The sequence below is a fragment of the Tursiops truncatus genome, chromosome 2, assembly GCF_011762595.2.
Source record: "Tursiops truncatus isolate mTurTru1 chromosome 2, mTurTru1.mat.Y, whole genome shotgun sequence".
In the NCBI taxonomy this organism is placed as follows: Eukaryota; Metazoa; Chordata; class Mammalia; order Artiodactyla; family Delphinidae; genus Tursiops; species Tursiops truncatus.
This window is the reverse complement of record NC_047035.1, coordinates 95,668,808-95,688,274: the sequence shown is the minus strand read 5'-3', so window position 1 is coordinate 95,688,274 and position 19,467 is coordinate 95,668,808. Positions and strand designations below refer to the sequence as shown.

General features: G+C 49.6%; 1 protein-coding gene across 1 annotated transcript in view; it reads left to right on the top strand.

The window, feature by feature from the left end:
- The first annotated feature begins 2,046 nt into the window (after nucleotides 1-2,046).
- ONECUT1 (one cut homeobox 1) overlaps nucleotides 2,047-19,467 on the top strand; it is a 33,658-nt gene continuing 16,237 nt past the window's right edge. The window contains exon 1 of the mRNA XM_033852612.2: nucleotides 2,047-3,157. Coding sequence (XP_033708503.1) covers nucleotides 2,053-3,157 — 1,105 coding nt within the window. The 5' untranslated portion in view covers nucleotides 2,047-2,052. The remainder of the gene's footprint in view (nucleotides 3,158-19,467) is intronic.

Here is a 19,467-nt window from a genome sequence, read left to right as displayed (position 1 = left end):
GATCTCAGGACATGACCACTTTCAAGGAAGGCAGGTAGAGTAACCCACTGGCCTTGACCTACCTTGATCTTGATGTTGCCCAGGCGGTGGTAGGGACCTGGGCAGAGATTGGCCTGCTCATGCCTTAGCTGGTGAGAAGTTTCCCCCAAGGATTGACTGGCCCAAGCTTTTGCCTAAGGGACTCAGCCACCACTACTACTACCATTCCACCACCCTGACCTCTCCTAGAGTCTGGGAACATTCCCAGCAGAGACACCGGTGGTGGGCTCCGACCCGGTGCCCTAGGAAAGGAACATACAATCTGAGTTTGGCCACACTCACTTTGTTCCATATCCGAACCCATATACCCAGGTTCTGAGAAGCTGTCCCCCATTGTGACCACCACTCGCCCGGGGCTGAGGCTCGGCGCTGACCGGGTCATAACTGCCAAGGGCTGGACAATGGGCACATCTGTCCTTTCTCTGAGGGATGAAAGCACCTAAGCAGACACGCTCTGCCTTTTGTTACGGTTTTTTTTCCCCTTTCTTTTGTAAATGAAAGAAAGCCGCGGCAAGTGGCGGCCGGCCGGGTATACGTCCCACACTGGGGGCCTCCCCACGCGTCCCCACCAGGCCCAAGGACCAGGTTCGATTCTGGATTGGACCGTGATTGTGGGAAGCGAACAACTACGCCCGAAGCTGAATTGATTTTCAAATCTGGAGGCTTCTCGCAGGGACGCCGGGAAGAGGGCGTCCCTACGGGCCAAGAAGAGACCGGCGCGCCTGGTCCACCCTGCCGGCATCAGTCCTTCCCGCAAGCAGCGGCCTCTTGGTGTTTTACCAGGAGGGCCATGAAGAAACCGCAGGAACAGCCACTCAACACACACACACACACACACACACACACACACACACACACACACGCACACCGAGTCATTCACGAAGCGGCGCGCCGCCTTAATTATCAGCTGAGCCGGAGAAGGACCCAGGCGGAGGAGGACAGCGAGGTATGGCCGGGGCTGGGACTCTTGGCACTAAGCTCACCTCTTCGCAGAGCATGGAAGAGTCAGGGTGGGCAGAGAATTATCAGGGAGGACAGAGGTTGTCGGGTCAACAGCCACCAGGTTGACCAAGGCCTTTAAAATATTTGCTCCCCTCCCCCTCAAAAGGCCAAGCACCTGAAGATGGGGAGAGCGTGGACTCCCAGAGGCCCTCCCGGGAAACAAGCCAGGGTGGAAGGAGTGATGACAGCAGCTGAGGCTCCCCGGGAAACCTGCACCGGGAGGCAGCAACTGGAGAGAGGGGCGATGGCTCTCCAGGCATACTGCGCCACCCGGGAGGCGAGCCCAGCAAGTGTGGCCAAGGGCTGGGAAGGGAGCCCACCCGAGCCAGGGAGCCGAGAGGGGCCCAAGTTTCCCAGGGTTGCGGTAGCAGCCCCAGATCGTGCTCTACGTTAGACACTCGCACGTGCGCACCGCTCCCCCGCAGCCCAGCGCCTTACGAGCGGCGCTGGGACCCCCACCTTCATTTGTACGGGGACGTCACCGGCCGCGCGCGCTGGGACTGAGGGGGCGGGGCTGATCCGCGCGCCTGCGCGCTGCGCCCGGCGGGCGTGAGGGCGGGCCGCGGCGGCGGCGGCGGAACAGCGGCCACAGAGTCTGCAACAGTAACCGAGCCATGGCTGGAGCTGGCCAGCGGCGCGGGCAGGCAGCAGCCGCGGAAGGCGCAAGGGGTGCGTCAGGGGAGCCGGGGGCCTCACAATTCTAGGAAGGAGAGGGACGTGAGGGGGCCGGGGGCGGGCGGGCTGGGGGCACCGCGCTCGCCCAACGGCGCGGATCCTTTCTGGAAATTAATATTTAAAAAAAAAAAAAAGCCGAGGACGCAGAGGGGAAGGTGGGGGCAGGAGGGAAGGCGAGACACACTGAGAGGGAGACAGAGCCCCACAGTGAGAGGAAGGAAGGAAGGAAGGCAGCAGTCGCCAGCAGCCGATGTGAAGACCGGACTGCGTGCGCCCTTCGCCGCTTCTGCCCGGCCTCATCGATGTTGTGTCCGCCGTCCGCTCGCCCAGATCACGATGAACGCGCAGCTGACCATGGAGGCGATCGGGGAGCTGCACGGCGTGAGCCATGAGCCGGTGCCTGCCCCTGCTGACTTGCTGGGCGGTAGCCCCCACGCGCGAAGCTCCGTGGCGCACCGCGGCAGCCACCTGCCCCCCGCGCACCCGCGCTCGATGGGCATGGCGTCCTTGCTGGACGGCGGCAGCGGCAGCGGTGATTACCACCACCACCACCGGGCCCCCGAGCACAGCCTGGCCGGCCCCCTGCACCCCACCATGACCATGGCCTGCGAGACTCCCCCAGGTATGAGCATGCCCACCACCTACACCACCTTAACCCCTCTGCAGCCGCTGCCGCCCATCTCCACCGTCTCGGACAAGTTCCCCCACCATCACCACCACCACCACCACCACCACCACCCGCACCACCACCAGCGCCTGGCAGGCAATGTGAGCGGTAGCTTCACGCTCATGCGGGACGAGCGCGGGCTGGCCTCCATGAATAACCTCTATACCCCCTATCACAAGGACGTGGCCGGCATGGGCCAGAGCCTCTCTCCCCTCTCCGGCTCCGGTCTGGGCGGCATCCACAACTCCCAGCAAGGGCTCCCCCACTATGCCCACCCGGGCGCCGCCATGCCCACCGACAAGATGCTCACCCCCAATGGCTTCGAAGCCCACCACCCGGCCATGCTCGGCCGTCACGGGGAGCAGCACCTCACGCCCACCTCGGCCGGCATGGTTCCCATCAACGGCCTTCCTCCACACCACCCACACGCCCACCTGAACGCCCAGGGCCACGGGCAACTCCTGGGCACGGCCCGGGAGCCCAACCCTTCGGTAACCGGTGCGCAGGTCAGCAATGGAAGTAATTCAGGGCAGATGGAAGAGATCAATACCAAAGAGGTGGCGCAGCGTATCACCACCGAGCTTAAGCGCTACAGCATACCACAGGCCATCTTCGCGCAGAGGGTGCTCTGTCGCTCCCAAGGGACCCTCTCGGACCTGCTGCGCAACCCCAAACCCTGGAGCAAACTCAAATCCGGCCGGGAGACCTTCCGGAGGATGTGGAAGTGGCTGCAGGAGCCAGAGTTCCAGCGCATGTCTGCGCTCCGCTTAGCAGGTGAGCGGGCCAAGGAGCTGGGCGCGCGGGGAGATAAGGTATTGGGGAAGCTGAAGGGACCCAAGGAGGCAGGGAAGGAGAGAGCTCTGTGCACGCTTCATCCCGTCCTCCTTTCACCGAGAGGGGGGTCCCTAGGCCTGGAAGAGCCAGAGCGTGGCTCCCGGGAGCGGACAGCCTCTTCCAGGACTCAGTGCATTGGGCTGTGGAAGGCTCCGGGAACTGAGCAGCGCGGCCTGGGTGATTGCAGAGGAGCATTTGTGTTGGGAGACAGCGCAGGAAGCTCGCACCACCGTAGGTGGAAAGAAATCCCAGCACCTGGCTGGATACGGTCTGTGCATCGCTTCTGGGTTTGGCACTCCAGGTTTGTGGGGCGAGAGAGGCGACGCGTGCGTGGAACTGCGCGCAGGTGCTGCCAGCCAGTATCCCTGGCACATACCCGGGCGCTGTGCTGGAGCGTGCGGGAGCTGCCCGCCAATGTTTAGCTGAACTCGCTGCGGTGACCCCGCTCCCGCGCTCACTTTAGTGGCGCGGGGTGGGGTGGGGGGCTGGAGGGTGGGGAGCGCACTCTGGGAGTTCCAGCAAAGGTTCCGAAGCCGCGCGGCGGTGGGTGTGTGGCGCAGACGCTCCGTTAAGGTTTAGGACGCACTCTGCGCTTGTGACCGGCTGTAGAGAGGGAGGCAGATCGTGCCAAGGTCCAGGTGAGGGCGGCCGAGCAACAAGGGAGCTTCTAGCTTAGCCCAGAGACCGATTTCGCTGCCGACTCGCTTAGGGCTTCGCATTTTGTTTTATTCCTCTGCATGAATTTTCGTCTGAATCCCATGCAGGGGGTGGGAGTGTGAGGGAAAAAAACAAGTCTTCGAGCAGAGATCTCCGGGCCCAAACACCCCGAGGGCCTGGTGTTTCTGAGTTGAGCGGGAAGGTCTTGGCGGCGCTGCGTAGACACTGCGCCCAGTTCCCCCAGCCTCTCTAAGCCAAGGTAAGGGGAAGGCTCTGGCCGGCCCACCGGCGGAGGGGACAACTGACCCCAGCCTGAATCACACGGGGGATTTCAAGCAGATTCAGCGACCCCCTAGGGCGGAGGACAAGCGGAGAGGTACAGCCAAGGGCAGCTGAGGGTGGACTCGGTTTGATGAGACCCGGGCTGAGTTGATTGACTCCTGGGGTACATGCTGCCACACCCCCACCCAATCTCAGCCCGGCGACCTAGCCTGAGTCCTGGCGAAGAAAAAGGTAAAAGGCGGAATGAGGGTTTGTTAATTAACTGATCGTTCTCCATTAATTCGTCCCTGGAGAACGAGAGACCGTCAATCCGCGCAGAGCCGTGGGCACTGAGCCGTTTCACAGTCTAAAATCAAAGCAAGAGGCCAGGGCCCCCTCCCCCACATCGTGCGGGCCAATGAGAAGCTAGAGGGAAGCGGGTGCCGGCGTCCCCGCGAGCCTGCGACTCCAGCCGGATGCGACCCAAAGCAGTCCTGGGGTCTGGGTTCTTGTGGCCTCCCTGCTGGAGCTCCGCACCGTCTGAGCCTCTGCCCCGCCAGGTTTTCCAGTCCAACCCCGCGCTCGTTGGCTCCAAAGTCCCCACGAGGACTCTTGCAGCCTGAGCCCAGAAGCCAGGAGAGGCTGGGGTAAGGGGACGGCAGGGGGAAGAAAGAGGTTGACAGGGTACCCTCTGGGGCTCCCGCAATTCCACTCTCTAGCTTTGTGTGCAGCCACCAGATCGCCCCATCCCATGGGTAGACCGAGACCCGAGGGCAGCTGAAGTTCTGGAAGGGACGGCCGAAAACGCTATTCCTCTCCCAGACTGATATGCCTATGCCGGCGTCCAAGGTAGTGCCTTTTCACACGCACACGCCAGCCTCGAGCCCGGCTTCAGGACTTTTTACCGAGGCAGTGCACACACAGGCAGGTTAGTGGGGCTGGGGGAATGGAGGGAGGGGATGCAAATGGAGAGCCGTTCCCCCCCACCCCCAGGGAAGCTCGTTCCAAACACCCCACCTCCTGAAGGCGCTTGCTCAGGACTTAAATGACTCTCCTTCCCCACTGCCTCCTATTGTCCCCCGGAAAGACAGACTGATAAATTAGGTTCAGGGACGACCCCGGAGCCCTGGATACCCGCCTTAGCGCCCTGCCCTGTACGAGCGCCCTCTCACCTCCTCGCATGGGCAGCCCTAGTACTGCTACCTGCACACGGGAAGTGCGGTGGACGTACCCGCCCGGGCTCACGGGACTCAGGAAGTTACCGAAGGGGCCGCTGCCTGGCACCCAGCAGCGCGTAGAAAGTCCTGCCCAGCCTTTGGACGGAGGCGCGTGGCCTTTTCCTCGAGAAAAAAAAAAAAGAAAAGGAAAATCGGAGACCCTGGCGGGACGTGAGTTTGGCGCCAAACCCCCAGCGAACTCGTTATCCTAAGACCCGGATGCGGGGTTGTCTCTCCCATTTTCCTTTCTTTAACTTCATTAAAGGGGTGGGGCGGGCTGGGATGAGCGCGCGTGCGGAGCCAGCCGGGATCAATCCCATTACGCAGCAAGAGCCAAGACTTGTTTTTAAGTCACCGAAGAACAAGACCTCCCGTTAACATTTTAATTTGGTGGTGGGGGCGGGGGCGGGAGGAACGAGGCCGTTTCCTGAACCGTTCAAATGATCTCTGGTAGGCCCTGACTGCAGGTGACTAAAAACGGATTGCAGGGCATGTTGGACGCAGCTGTGAGACATTGCCCCCTCCTCCCCACTGCCAGCTCCCGTGCACGGAGGGAGGTGCCACTCGCGGCTCTTGCTCGCCGTTGCACTCAAAGACCCCTTAAACTCGTTTCTACCCCATGCGAGGCAAGGCCCATCGAGGTCGGCTCCTTCGCTGGGTAGCGGGAGAGTGGCTTCTTCATGCCCTCCTGGTACCCCGGGTTCCGTACAGCCTGGTGTGGAGGGTCAAAACCCTCCGCCCGCCCGCGGCAGCGTGTTTGGAGAGGCGCTTTCTCTTCACGAAATTACATCGGCTGGCGGACGACGGGAGACAGGAGGAAATTCTCACCAAATTAACTACCTTTAAAAAATCAATATATGTTCCCTCAATGTAACACTTGCTGCTTCCCCATTAAAGTGCAGCGCAACCAGGCTCACGCTGCGTCTCATCCCAGGTGGGGAGGGGGGGCTGGGCTGTGCCGGTGGGTGGGTGCCCCGCCTCTGACGTGGGCGCCTATTAAGACGCGGGGAGATTAGCTTCCAATTAAAGATTCCAGAAGGCTCCGGCCTCAGTAGGGGAGAGCTGCCGGCGCAGGAAGAGGCTGCCACTGCACACCCACCAACGGGTGCTGCAGAGACCTAGCCAGCGAGGCCCGGGGTCTGGCAGGGGTGGGTGGTGCGCCGCTTCGACCCTGCGGTATCTGGAGGCGAAGAAACCTCCCAACAGCGGCGCCAGGGAGCCAGACGGGTCTCCAGCACCCGGGACTGCTCCTGTTTCCTGGACGGGATTTGCCCCAGGACCACCCGGGGACCGGGGGGCGTGGGGGGGGCAGTCTGACCAGGAGGTGGCCATGAGAAAGTCTCGCCCGGACCAACATGGGCCATGTTTGCCATAAGTGGCCTTGCTGCCTGGTTGATTGATAACTAACTGGCTCCCGCGCAAGTCCATTTGCTTTTTGTTAATATTTATACCAACGGGCGACGTTTCAACTGTCCCCTCCCTTCTCTGGGCCATGGGAGCCAAGCAGAAGGAGTTCGATGCTGGGCCCTGGGAACTCCACTTCTCCAGTCCTCGAAGACTCTGGGCCGGGAGAAAAGCCACAACTGGGCGTGTGGAATGCAGGAACTGGAAGGGTTCCTGGGCCCAAGAGTCGGGGGAGAAGGTGCCAAGTGGACTGGTTCCCCGCCACGCCCGGCGTCTCTGCGGGGCGGTTCTCGGGCAGTGCAGCTGCTCTCAGCCGGCTGCGGCCCGAACAAAGGGCCCGCGGGGCGCTGCCGACAGCATCCGCCTAGCAGCCTGGGGGCCATGGGGGCTGGCTGCCCCGGACGAGAGCCACCTCCGAAGCTTTATGCTAGACTCCTCCCAGCGTGGCCTGGGGGCCAGCCAGTCGTCAGGCGGAGGCCGAGGAGTTCCAGAGTCCCCTCACCAACTCAGGCCTAAGGGTCGCCCGTGCTCCTGGAGAGTTGGCTAGGGACCCCCGCCCACACATACACACACACACACGCCAGCCGAACAGGTCTGGCTGTTGGGGACAATCCCCAGAAGGCTCTGCGTGGGCCTTTCTCACAGCCCATGTCTGATTCCTGGAGGGTGTGGAACAATAGTTCTCTCTTGCGGCCCCCACTGGGGAACACAAACCCCAGGGAGGAGAGGAAGGGGCGCATGGAGTTAAGAAGTGTGCACGTGGTGAAGGTTGGAGCGGAGAGTTTGACTAGAGTGGAGGAGACCTGCTGCTGTGGCTTGAGGAGGCCTGATGGTTATTTTGTGGTGACCTGGTGTCAGAGCATCGAGCCCGGCTGCCTGAGACAATAAACCCTGCGGCCTGTCCCGAGGGTGGTTGGCTCTCCCGCCAGCGGGTGCAGCCCCAGGCCCTTTGGAAGCACCCAGTGGGCAATCGGGGTCAGTAGAGACCCAGTCCTGCCGTCGCTGTTTTGCAGCTGGCACTTGGGACAGTCTGTGCCAACAATAGCACCGTTGTGTTGTAGCAGCAAAGCAACTCAAAGCCCAGGCTGCATCTTTCTTTATCTTCAAGCGCTCAGCGCACCACAGGAAGCTAAGCTCGTGCCCTCACTGATGCCCTCCTTGTGGACTCATCTTCCCCAGTAGCTGCGCATGCCCCCTGCGGGCCGCGAGGCCAGGCACCCAGAGAGCCTCTGTGGTTCAACCCGCTGCGGAGAGGAGAGGCTTTGTTTTTAGAACATTGATGTCTTAGTGATTTTCAAAATGAGAACTATTTTGACAGGTAGAGAGTGTAGTGGAGGGAGAAAAGGATACCTAGCGGATCTGTCTTGCTCCTAAACAATTCCTGGGTATTACCCCACTGATGAGACAAAATTGCCATCCCCCCAAATTATACCCCAACTCTAACCTCTCAAGATGCATGTTTGGAAATTATATCCAAATTATACTTTTGCTGGCATGTTTTAGTTTGAGACTATCAGGGTCACAGTAGAGAAGGTGACCCTGGCAGTCTGAAATGGGAGGTTGGGGCTGGGGTGTAGTGAAGGGAGGGTGGATTAGCGTTCCCTTTGTTGTTTCCCCTTCCAGCTAACTGATGGGAGTTAGAAGCCTGCCCTGAGGCTTTGAGCTTGAAGGTCTTTGTTTGCTGTCTGGTGGGCTGGGTGAAGTGCTCTGGGAGGCCTAGCGGCCTGGAGCCCTGGTGCGGAGTCAGGACCCTGGACAGGGCCTAGCCAGGCCTGTTGCCAGGGTTTCTCTTGCCCCTGGTGGGTGGCTAGGATGGCTTTGAACAGTTGTGATGAGGAAACAAAAACTAACAGCTAATATTTCGAAGTTTATGAGAAATCGTGAGGCCCCACCAGTAGTACACACGGGCACGGTCAAGTAATGGAAAAGATCAAACCTATCCTCGTCGATCAGGTGGTTGATCTTTTTCCTCCCTCTCCAGCAGCTTTCTGTGTGCGTCTGAGTCCATGGGCACACCTGCTTATACAATCGGAATTCGAGTCCCTATGGGTGTGACAGGGGTTGGATCATTAAGCTAAAACGTTCAATTCAGTCCCTTTGATCCGTGCTGGGGAAAATCTATAGTCATCTCTAATCTACAAGGTCTTTGAGGAGGTTGTTACATGAGCTGTTTTGATGTCATCATTTCCACATTCATGGCAAATTCAGCTAATCAAACAGACGCCGCTACCCAAAGTTCTCAGAAGAAATAGTTCTTACGGTGTATATCGGTAACATTTATTCTTGATTTCCTTGTAAGAAAGAAAATCCTCAAGTCTAATGAAGGTGGGTAATTAAAAAGGAGGTTCTCAGGTGTCTTGCTCCTCAAAATCCATAGTTAGAAGCCTTGCCCTTCAAGTAAGAGTGCTCAGTGTTCTTTGTAAATTCCATATATTGGAATAGTTAAACACCAATTTACTATTTTAAGCCAACCAAGGAGCCTTGATGGATTGGATGAGAAGTGACTAGTCTCATTTCAGTCCCCTTGAAAACAGCAGTTTCCACACTCTTGGCAAAATTGAATGGTCCCCAACCTAAAGTAGCAACAGAAGGAGGGTCCTATTGAAGTCATAGTAGTTAGAGGATAGATTTCCTATAATCTTAGATAAAGGATTCAACAAGTATTCATTAAATACTATTTTCATTTTGTGTGTATTTAAATAAGATGGGTAAGCACCTTTGGAAGAAGAAAGCCACATTATTTTTACATGAAAAGTGTCAGCCTCACAGAGTTTAGCAAAAAGGAAAAAACTGATTTCTAATGTGAATGAATTTAGTGCATAATCGTAAATTACTGTCTTCTGTCAACAGATTTGCACAGACTTTTATTTTAATACAAGTATGTTAATACTAATGAAACTTAATTTTCTTCTGAAATTGTAGGATTGGCTTAGATGACCAGACCAATCACAGGGCAATCTTATTATTTTGATACAAACATATAAATTTATGTCTTATCACAGGGTCTTGCTATAGAATCATCCCCATTATGTTCCTCCCAAAAGATGTTACATGATCATAAAGTTGGAACAAATTAGCTTCTAGAAATTTTCTTCTCCTTTAGGTGAGACAATTTGATAAGATAACAGCTGAACAGAACCAGACCTTGAAGTACAACCCTCACATTTGTCTTGGCAAGTGATAAGGAAGGAGTTTGTGTCCATTGTGTACATTTTATTAGTCAGGTACTGTGCTAGGCACATAGATGTTCTCATTTAATACTCACTGTCTGTGCCAGTGGCTCCCAAATCTTGCTATGCATTGGAATCATTTAGGGATCTTTTAAAAAAAATGATTCCTGGCTAAAACCTCAAATATCCTGGCATCAGTAGTATAGGGCATGACCTGGGCACTAGGATATTTAAGAGCTCTGAGGTGATTTTAATGTGCAGCAAAGTTTGGGAGCTGCTAGTTTACAGGGCAATTACCATTATTTTTCCTGTTTCTCTGTTCAATGAGGTTGAATAACTTACCTATGGTAACAGAGCTGGAAATCACTGAGACCCTGAACTCAGCTTTCCCAGCTCAAAGCTCAGAACACCCTTACCCTCCACCCTGTGCCTCGATTATGGGTGCAAGTCCACTAGGTCAGTGGACCCAGAATGTGGAAATGTCTGATCCACTGTCATAAACACCAATCTGGAAAGTCTCTGCATAATAAGATCTTGAAATTAGAAAATGTGTGTCTTCCCTCTGGGACTCTCAAAGAGAGTTACTTGTGGAAACTTATTTCTTTTTTACTCAAGACTTATAAGAGAGACTTTTTATTGCTCTCTTTTGAGGAAGCAGCCAGAGGGAATGTGAGGCAGTCACAGAGCTAGACGTGGAACCCAAGTCTCTCCATCCATTTGTTCACTTAAACAATTATTCACAGGCAAGACCCATCTCATTAGATGTTTTCTGTGGGTAGGACTGGTCCATTGGGAGCCAGCCTGGAGGAGGGCCCAAAGGCCCAAACCTCCCATTCTTTCAGGCATTGGTGTTCTGATCTGCACTTGCACAGCAGTTATATTTCTTGGCTTCACATCAGTGCCTGTCTTGCTATTCCAAGCTTGCCTGTTACTCATGTTTTAGGACTCTGCACTAAAAAATAATAAATTGACTTAAACTCTGTATATATGTTGGCAATCATCCAGAGGGCAACTTACAATTTCCCTCAAGCACCGCAAGTTTCCAGTTACCCATGCGTTTCTCATCTCCCTTTGCATATGCCATAGGGTACGCAGAATCGACAGTTTCTGAAATCGCTGCTTTCATTTTGCATCTGGTGATGACCTCGTAGTCCCAAAGAGAGGTTATCAAAGGAACATAATAAACTCTATGCTTTTCGCTTTCTTTCCTGATGTCTTCTAAAACAGATCAATGGGGGAAATTAAATAAATAAACGAGCGAAGCGCGCCACCTAGTGACCCGTCTGCTCACTGCAGGTGAAGTGCGTGAGAGGAGTGGCTAACGCGATTCAAGTATTGATGGAGTCACAAAAATCGTTCATTAAGGCAATTTAATCTTTACTATTAAATGTCCTTTCAATTCATTTAGGGTAATTAAGATGCAGTTAAAGTGATTAAATTCTAATTACTTATGCTAGACAAAGACATATTTGTCACACTAATGCGGTTAACTAAGGACTCAGAAAGAAAGTTAACATTTACTTCAAATGATGCAACTGGAAAAATCAGTTCCTCTTTTCGTCATTAATCCAGTGAGCTGGGTGATTATGTAATGGCATTACAAGCTCATTAAATAGGGGAAGTGCTGATTAAAATGACTGCTGGGAGGAAAACCTGAACCAGGAGTACCTCGGTACAGTTTGGTCAGCATTCCTAGCAAAATTACTTGGTGTCCTTTCCCTCCAAGCCCGCCCCCCGCCCCAAAGCAATAAGCAGCTCCTGAGTCTTATCTTGACATTAAAAGAGGGATGCCGGGCTTCCCTGGTGGCGCAGTGGTTGAAAGCCTGCCTGCCGATGCAGGGGACACGGGTTCGTGCCCCGGTCTGGGAAAATCTTACATGCCGCGGAGCGGCTGGGCCCGTGAGCCATGGCCGCTGAGCCTGCGCGTCCGGAGCCTGTGCTCCGCAACGGGAGAGGCCACAACAGTGAGAGGCCCGCGTACCGCAAAAAAAAAAAAAAAAAAAAAAAAAAAAAAAAAAAAGAGGGATGCCTCTTGGAAAGCTTTTATTGCCAGCCTGCCGACATTGTTAAACCAAAGATATTTTCAAATGGTAAATGGATTCTTGGGGTAGAGAGGAGCAAGGCATTTGGACAGGGGAGGTGGAGGGAGGGTTTCCTGTAGGAAACAGCTCCAGGATGAAGATTTCCACTGCAGGCTTTCGAAGCCACTCTCCTCCTCACAGACACCCTTCCTATTAGGCAGTCTTCCTCCCCTCCCCAGTTGCATTTTTACTGCTTCGTATGTGGGGACAGATTCCTTTGTACACATCATGCTTCTTAGGCACACTCTGAAGAGCACTAAGTACCTCAGCTGCAAACTGGTCTCTTTTCAGAGTTTTCCGACATTCACAAGTAAAGGCATCTAAGATTATATACCATCGGATTACTGAGGCTCTTTTGCCATGATATCCACAAACAGTTCCCAGCCTCCTACGATAGGTTAATTTTGAGTACTCAGAAGAGGAGGATGAATTGAAATTTCACTGCATTTGAAGTTGGCCTTCCTCATAAAATGGCTTCTTAAGCCCACGCCTATCATTTGCCTGGGGGGATGATCCAAGGATGAGGATGATCCGCCAAAAAATTGGGAATTAATTTCCCCAGGGGATCAGTGTCTTTTAATACTGTTAAATTTGCCCATTGAAAACCATTACTATGGAGATTGCATCTTTCCCCTGTTTATCCCATTGAAATTCAGTATTACTGTTTACTTCACAAGAAGCTGAAGTTATCAAATTCATCAGTCACGGAAGTCAAATAACTACCTTTTTTTTTTTTTTAAGAAGATGTTGGGGGTAGGAGGTAATTAATTAATTAATTTTTGCTGTGTTGGGTCTTCGTTTCTGTGCGAGGGCTTTCTCTAGTTGCGGCAAGCGGGGGCCAGTCTTCATCGCGGTGCGCGTGCCTCTCACTATTGTGGCACGCGTGCCTCTCAGTATCGCGGCCTCTCGTTGCAGAGCACAGGCTCCAGACGCGCAGGCTTAGTAGTTGTGGCTCACGGGCCTAGTCGCTTCGCGGCATGTGGGATCCTCCTAGACCAGGGCTCGAACCCGTGTCCCCTGCATTAGCAGGCAGATTCTCAACCACTGCGCCACCAGGGAAGCCCCAAATAACTACCTTTTAAAGATAAGTTGGCAGTTATTTGAATATTTACGGAGTCATTTTTAATTTACTAGATTGTGTTATCTTAAATTACTAAACCAAATAAACACATTTAAAAAAAAAAAACCCTAGGCTAAGCAATGAGAGCCCCAGAGACAGGTTCTTGTACTAATTAGCTCTGAGACCTTGTCATTTAACCTTTCTGGGTCTCAGTCTCCTTAAATGTAGAATGAAGGATTTGGCCTTAGGGTCCTTCCAGATCCCACATTCTATGAATGATTGCCTTCTATGATGACTGTGTATCCATGACAGTCTCTCTTCTCAATGTAATGCTCTGTCCCAAAGTCAGGATTCAACAAGGTGTAAGTCCCTGGCGCGCCCATCTCTTGGGCAGAGTCTCAGATCAGGCTCTCCTATCAGATGGCCAGTAGGAAAGAGCCTTTCCAGTCAGGAGCACTGCCTTCTGGCACAAAAATATTTCAGCTTGAGGTTACAATACCTGCGTTGGTAAGGATATGGATCATCAGGAATTCATGCACTGCTGGTGGGGATGTAAATTGCCACCGTTGCTTCAAAAGATAATTTGGCTTATAAACCTGAACCCACAGCTGAACGAAGTCTACCCCTTGGTATATACCCTAGATACCCCTTGGTATATACCCTAGATAAGCTCACAGGTGCTCCTGAAGATGAGTACAAGGATGGTCTGTAACAGCGTTGCTTCTAAGAACAAATAACCAGAAACATCCCAAATGCCCACTGACGAGGAATGCAGGAATAAACTGTGCTGTATTCATATAATGCAGGAGTATATTGGAGTGATGAAAATGAATGAGCCACAGCTATACATAACAGCATAGTTGAGTCTTAGGAACAGTGTTGAATTTCTTTTTTTTTTTTTTTAAAAAGAACAAGCTATAGAAAATCACACCAGAACAATACCATTTTTATAAGGCTTAAAAGCAAGAAATGCTAAACAACTTATTGTTTAGAGATACGTAAGTATGTGGAAAAAACAAGTTAATAATAAACTCAAGTTCCTAAGAGTGGTACCTCCAGTAGGGAAAGGCTAGAGATAAAAGGAGAGAACACCCTTGTAGCTTCACAGACAGCAGATGTTCTAGTTCTTTTGTCAGGTGCTGCCTTCACCAGTGTTCATTTAGTTCCTGTGCTTCCTATCTTAAATATACATGTTTTGTAACAGGTAAATATTATTTAATTTTAACTTTGGGGGGGAAAAAGATTGTTTCTGTCTGATTCCCCAGCCCGAACAACTTGGACCAAATAAACCCCAGGACATTTCAGTTGTCATTTACACAGTTCTTAGCCCTGTACTAAATGTCAACTCTCTTTGGAATTATATCTGGCCAACTGTGGACAGGGCATAAGATGTGAAAGAGGAAATTTCATTAGATATGGAAAGAGTGGTTTTTTCTTTATTCATTTGAGTACAACCATGACAGTGCTGTGCTCAGTACTGGGGATGTACTGAGCACAAACAAGTCTTTTGGAGCTCATAGTCTAGGGGGGAAGAGAGACAAATAGCTTGGTTGCTTTTTTGTGCCAAGAAGGAACGGTTTAGGGTGTGATGAAGGAATAGTTTTGAAGCTCTGGAAAAAAAAAAAAAAAAACAGGACTTGGTCAGAAATGGGGAAAGAGGTTTTCAGGCAAAGGGAACAATAGCATGTGTGGATGCCGTGGGTAAAACCCCTTTGCAGAAGATTTCTTGGATCCGAATTATTGTATAGCTGGAAGCTTGTTTCTTCCCTAGCACGGCTGAGTGAAACGATGCCTTCCCATCAGTAACAAAAGCTTTCTCCAAGGCTGTAGTTTTTTGTAGTGGGGAGGGGTGGGCGGAGAGTTTCATATTCCTCAAATCAGGTTGGTGGCAGAGAGGTGGCAAGAAAATATATGCTGATTAAAAAGCCTCCCAGGTGATTGTACTATAACTCCAAGTTGATAATTAGAATATTGATATTGAGCACTACAATGTACAAAATAAACAACAAGGACCTACTGTATAGCACAGAGAACTATATTCAGTGTATTGTAATAACCTATAATGGAAAAGAATCTGAAAAACAATATATATATATATATATAACTGAATCACTTTGCTGTACGCCGGGAACTAACACAACATTGTAAATCAACTATAGTTCTATTAAAGAAAGAATATTGATATTGAGAATTTAAGAGCAAATGACTTATATTTTTGCCCCTTTGTTATTTATTTTACCCTTTTTCTGGAATAACCTATAGTTCCATAGTTTTATGTATATTTTTAAATGATATATAATATATATAAATATTATATCATTATATAATATTTTACTTCTTTTATCTCTTTTGAGGTTAAAAGTTCACTCAAAAATTCAATATTCCTAATTACTTAGCCATAAAAAGAAACGAAATTGAGTTATTTCTAGTGAGGTGGATGGACCTAGAGACTGTCATACAGAGTGAAGTAAGTCAGAAAGAGAAAAACAAATACCGTATGCTAACACATATATATGGAATCTAAAAAAAAAAAAAGGTTCTGAAGAACCTAGGGGCAGGACAGGAATAAAGATGCAGATGTAGAGAATGGACTTGAGGACACGGGGAGGGGGAAGGGTAAGCTGGAACAAAGTGAGAGAGTGGCATGGACATATATACACTACCGAATGTAAAATAGATAGGTAGTGGGAAGCAGCCGCATAGCACAGGGAGATCAGCTAGGTGCTTTGTGACCACCTAGAGGGGTGGGATAGGGAGGGTGGGAGGGAGACGCAAGAGGGAGGAGATATGGGGATATATGTATATGTATAGCTGATTCACTTTGTTATACAGCAGAAACTAACACACCATTGTAAAGCAATTATACTCCAGTGAAGATGTTAAAAAAATTCAATATTCCTATAAGAATGATTGTATCCATACTCTCCTCCATCTGAAAAACTCTTACTGTTCTCTGGGTCCTTACTACTCAGTGTGGTCCCCAGACCAGCAGCAGAACATTAGGAAATGCAGTCTCTCAGGTTCCACCCCAGACCTACTGAATCTGAACCTGCACCTTGACAAGATCCCTAGGAGATTCATGTGCACATTCAAGTCACTGAGGGTCGTATTACATCATTCAAAAGGTCCATTTTCCTTCATTTGCCCTCAGGCTGATGGAGTACCTCCTATGTGAAGGGTGCTGGGCCAAGTACTGGGGCTCAAAAGAGGCACAACGTGCCGTATCCTGGAGGAGCTCACGGGAGGACGTGTGCGGGGAAACAAATACTTACAATGTCCTTGATGAGTGCTGGGATAGGCAGGAAAACAGTTATGTGGGAGCAGGGAGGAAACTGAAAAGAAGACTGAAAAGAGAGTACATAGGGTCTTGTATGCCTGTGCCATCGAAGGGACTTGGGTCTGTGACAGCAGGAGCTGAAGGAAGTTGTGACCTCTAGTAGAGTGAAGTTGTCAGGCTTGTGCTTTTGAAAGGCAGCATAGTGTGAGCTGATAGGAGAAGTAGCAGCAGCAGGGAACTAGCTAGGAGGGTGGCAATAGATGATGAGGGTCGGATTGCCTGCCATTGTCAGCAGAGATGGAGAAAATATATATTCTTTTTCAGATTCTTTTCCATTATAGGTTACTACAAGACACTGAATATAGATCCCCACGCCATACAACAGTTCCTTGCTGTTCATCTATTTTATATTTTGTAGTGTGTATCTGTTAATCCCAAACTCCTAATTTATCTCCCCCTCCCACCCCATTATCCCCTTTGGTAGTCACAAATTTGTTTGCCATGTCTGTGAGTTTATTTCTGTTTTGTAAATAAGTTTATTTGTATCATTTTTTAGATTCCACATATAAGCGATATCACATGATATTGTCTTTCTCTGTCTAACTTACTTCACTTAATATGATAATCTCTAGGTCCATCCATGTCACTGCAAATAGCATTATTTCATTCTTCTTTATGGCTGAGTAATATTCCATTGTATATCTACACCACATTTTCGTGTTTTATGTTTTTTTTTTTTTGTGGTACGCGGGCCTCTCGCTGTTGCGGCCTCTCGCGTTGCGGAGCACAGGCTCTGGACATGCAGGCTCGGCGGCCATGGCTCACGGGCCCTGCCGCTCCGCTGCATGTGGGATTCTCCCGGACCGGGGCACGAACCCGCGTCCCCTGCATTGGCAGGCGGACTCCCAACCACTGAGCCACCAGGGAAGCCCCTGCACCACATTTTCTTTATCCATTCATCTGTCAATGGACATTTAGGTTGCTTCCATGTCTTGGCTATTGTAAATAGTGCTGCAATTAACATAAGGGTGCATATATCTTTTCAAATTAGAGTTTTCCCCAGATATATGCCTAGGAGTGGATTGCAGGATTATATGATAACTTTTTTTTTAGTTTTTTAAGGAACCTCCATCTGTTCTCCATAGTGGCTGCACCAATTTACATTCCCACCAACAGTGCAAGAAGTTTCCTTTTCTCCACACCCTCTCCAGCGTTTATTATTTGTAGACTTTTTAATGATGGTCCAGTGCCTTTTAAAAATAACTTCTTTGTAAAATTATTACTACTAATCAAGAAAAAAGGTGACAAGGATCACCCATAACACCCCCAAACAGAGATAACCCCCTTTTTGTGAATATCTTTCCAATCTCTTCTCAATGAGATGATCCATACATACTATATTATAACTTTTTAAATTAAAAATCCCATGTTATTAAATTTATGATAGAATATTTGAAAATACATAAAAGAAAACTGGAGACAATAAAAACCCCTGGTAATGCCACCATTCCTGACCCCCCCCCAAATACCTCACCAGTAGCACTTATTCATTTAGCAGATATGTATAGATAGGGTATTTACAGTTTGCAAGACAGCAAAGAGGTCAAAGCCCTCCCTCTGCTCCTGGAGCGCTCTGGATCAAAAAGCTTTCTGCACATTTTATGTTTTACAGCTATGCTATAATTTAACGAATCCCCTATTTTTGGATGCTTAGGTTGGTCCATAAATTGATTGGGCAAACATAAATTTTATGACTGTATAATATTTCAGAAGCATCATAATTTACATAACCTCTCCAACAACCTTTCATTGGACATTTCAATGATTTCAAGGTTTTGGTTTTGTTTTGTTTTTGCTATTATCAGTCAATGGCACAGCAGTCAGCAACATATGCAGAACTTTTCTGAATATTTGTTTTCCTCTTTCAAAAATAATTTTTCTCTCATAACTTTGGAAAATATGAAATACTATAAACATACGACAGGATCAAATCATCCATAATCCCATCACCCAGAGTTGGTACCTGTTTATGTGTTGGTTTGTTTCCTTCTAGCTTTTTTAAATTACGTAAATAAGATACATTTTTAATTTTAATTTTTCACAAAATTGAGCTCATAAAGAATTTACAGTCAAACTTATCTCAGTGTCATTAAATATTATTCAAAAGCATGATTTAAGAAAATTTTATTTGGAAGTTGTTTTCAAATTTTTCAAAAGGTGCAAAAATAAAATAAGAACATAAACCATTTACCCACCAGTTGACCAGTTGTTAACATTTTGACCCATTTGCTTTATCATCTATGCGCACATGCATGCTCTCTCTCTCTCTCTCTCTCAATCTCTCTTTCTCTCTCACTCTCAAATGCACAGAATTTTTTTTCATGAACCGTTTCAGAGTACGTTACATACATCATGGCCCCTCACCCCTACATACTTCAGAATGTATTTCCACGAGTATGAACCTTCCCTTCTGTAGCCACAGTTCACTTTTGTCCGTTGACCCAGTAATGTCCTTCACAGCATTGTTCTCCAGGAGAGGATCCAGTCTGGGATTAAGTTTTATATCTCTTCTTTTCTTTAATCTTAAACATTTCCACAGCCTTTTTTAACCTTTTATAACATCGAAATGTTTGAAGAATATAGTCCCCACTTTAAAAAAAATATTTCTCATTTTATGTTTATCTGATGTTTCCTCGTGATTAGATTGAGGCGGTGCTTTCTTGCCCAGAAAGCTGCATGGGTGAGGTGTGTCCTTCTCTGGGGATCACATCTGGAGGCCCATGAAGTCTGTCTGTCTCCCACTTAACTGGAGAGTTAATTTTGATCACTTGGTCGAGGTGTTGTCTAATTCCTCCACTGTATAATCACATATTTTTTTCTCTTTCTCTCTTACAGCTAATAAGCAGTCTGTGGGGAGATACTTTAAGATTATGCAGATATCCTACTCTTCATCAGAATTCCCCACAGATTTAGCATCTATTGATTCTTGCCTGACCTGTTTATCATGACGGCTTCAAAATGATTTTCCATCTCCGGCATTCCTGCCTTGTTTGACAGTCAGCTCTCAGCTTTCTTCTGTGAGCAAGAGCCCCTTCTCTCTCGTTTACGTATCCATTTGTTATT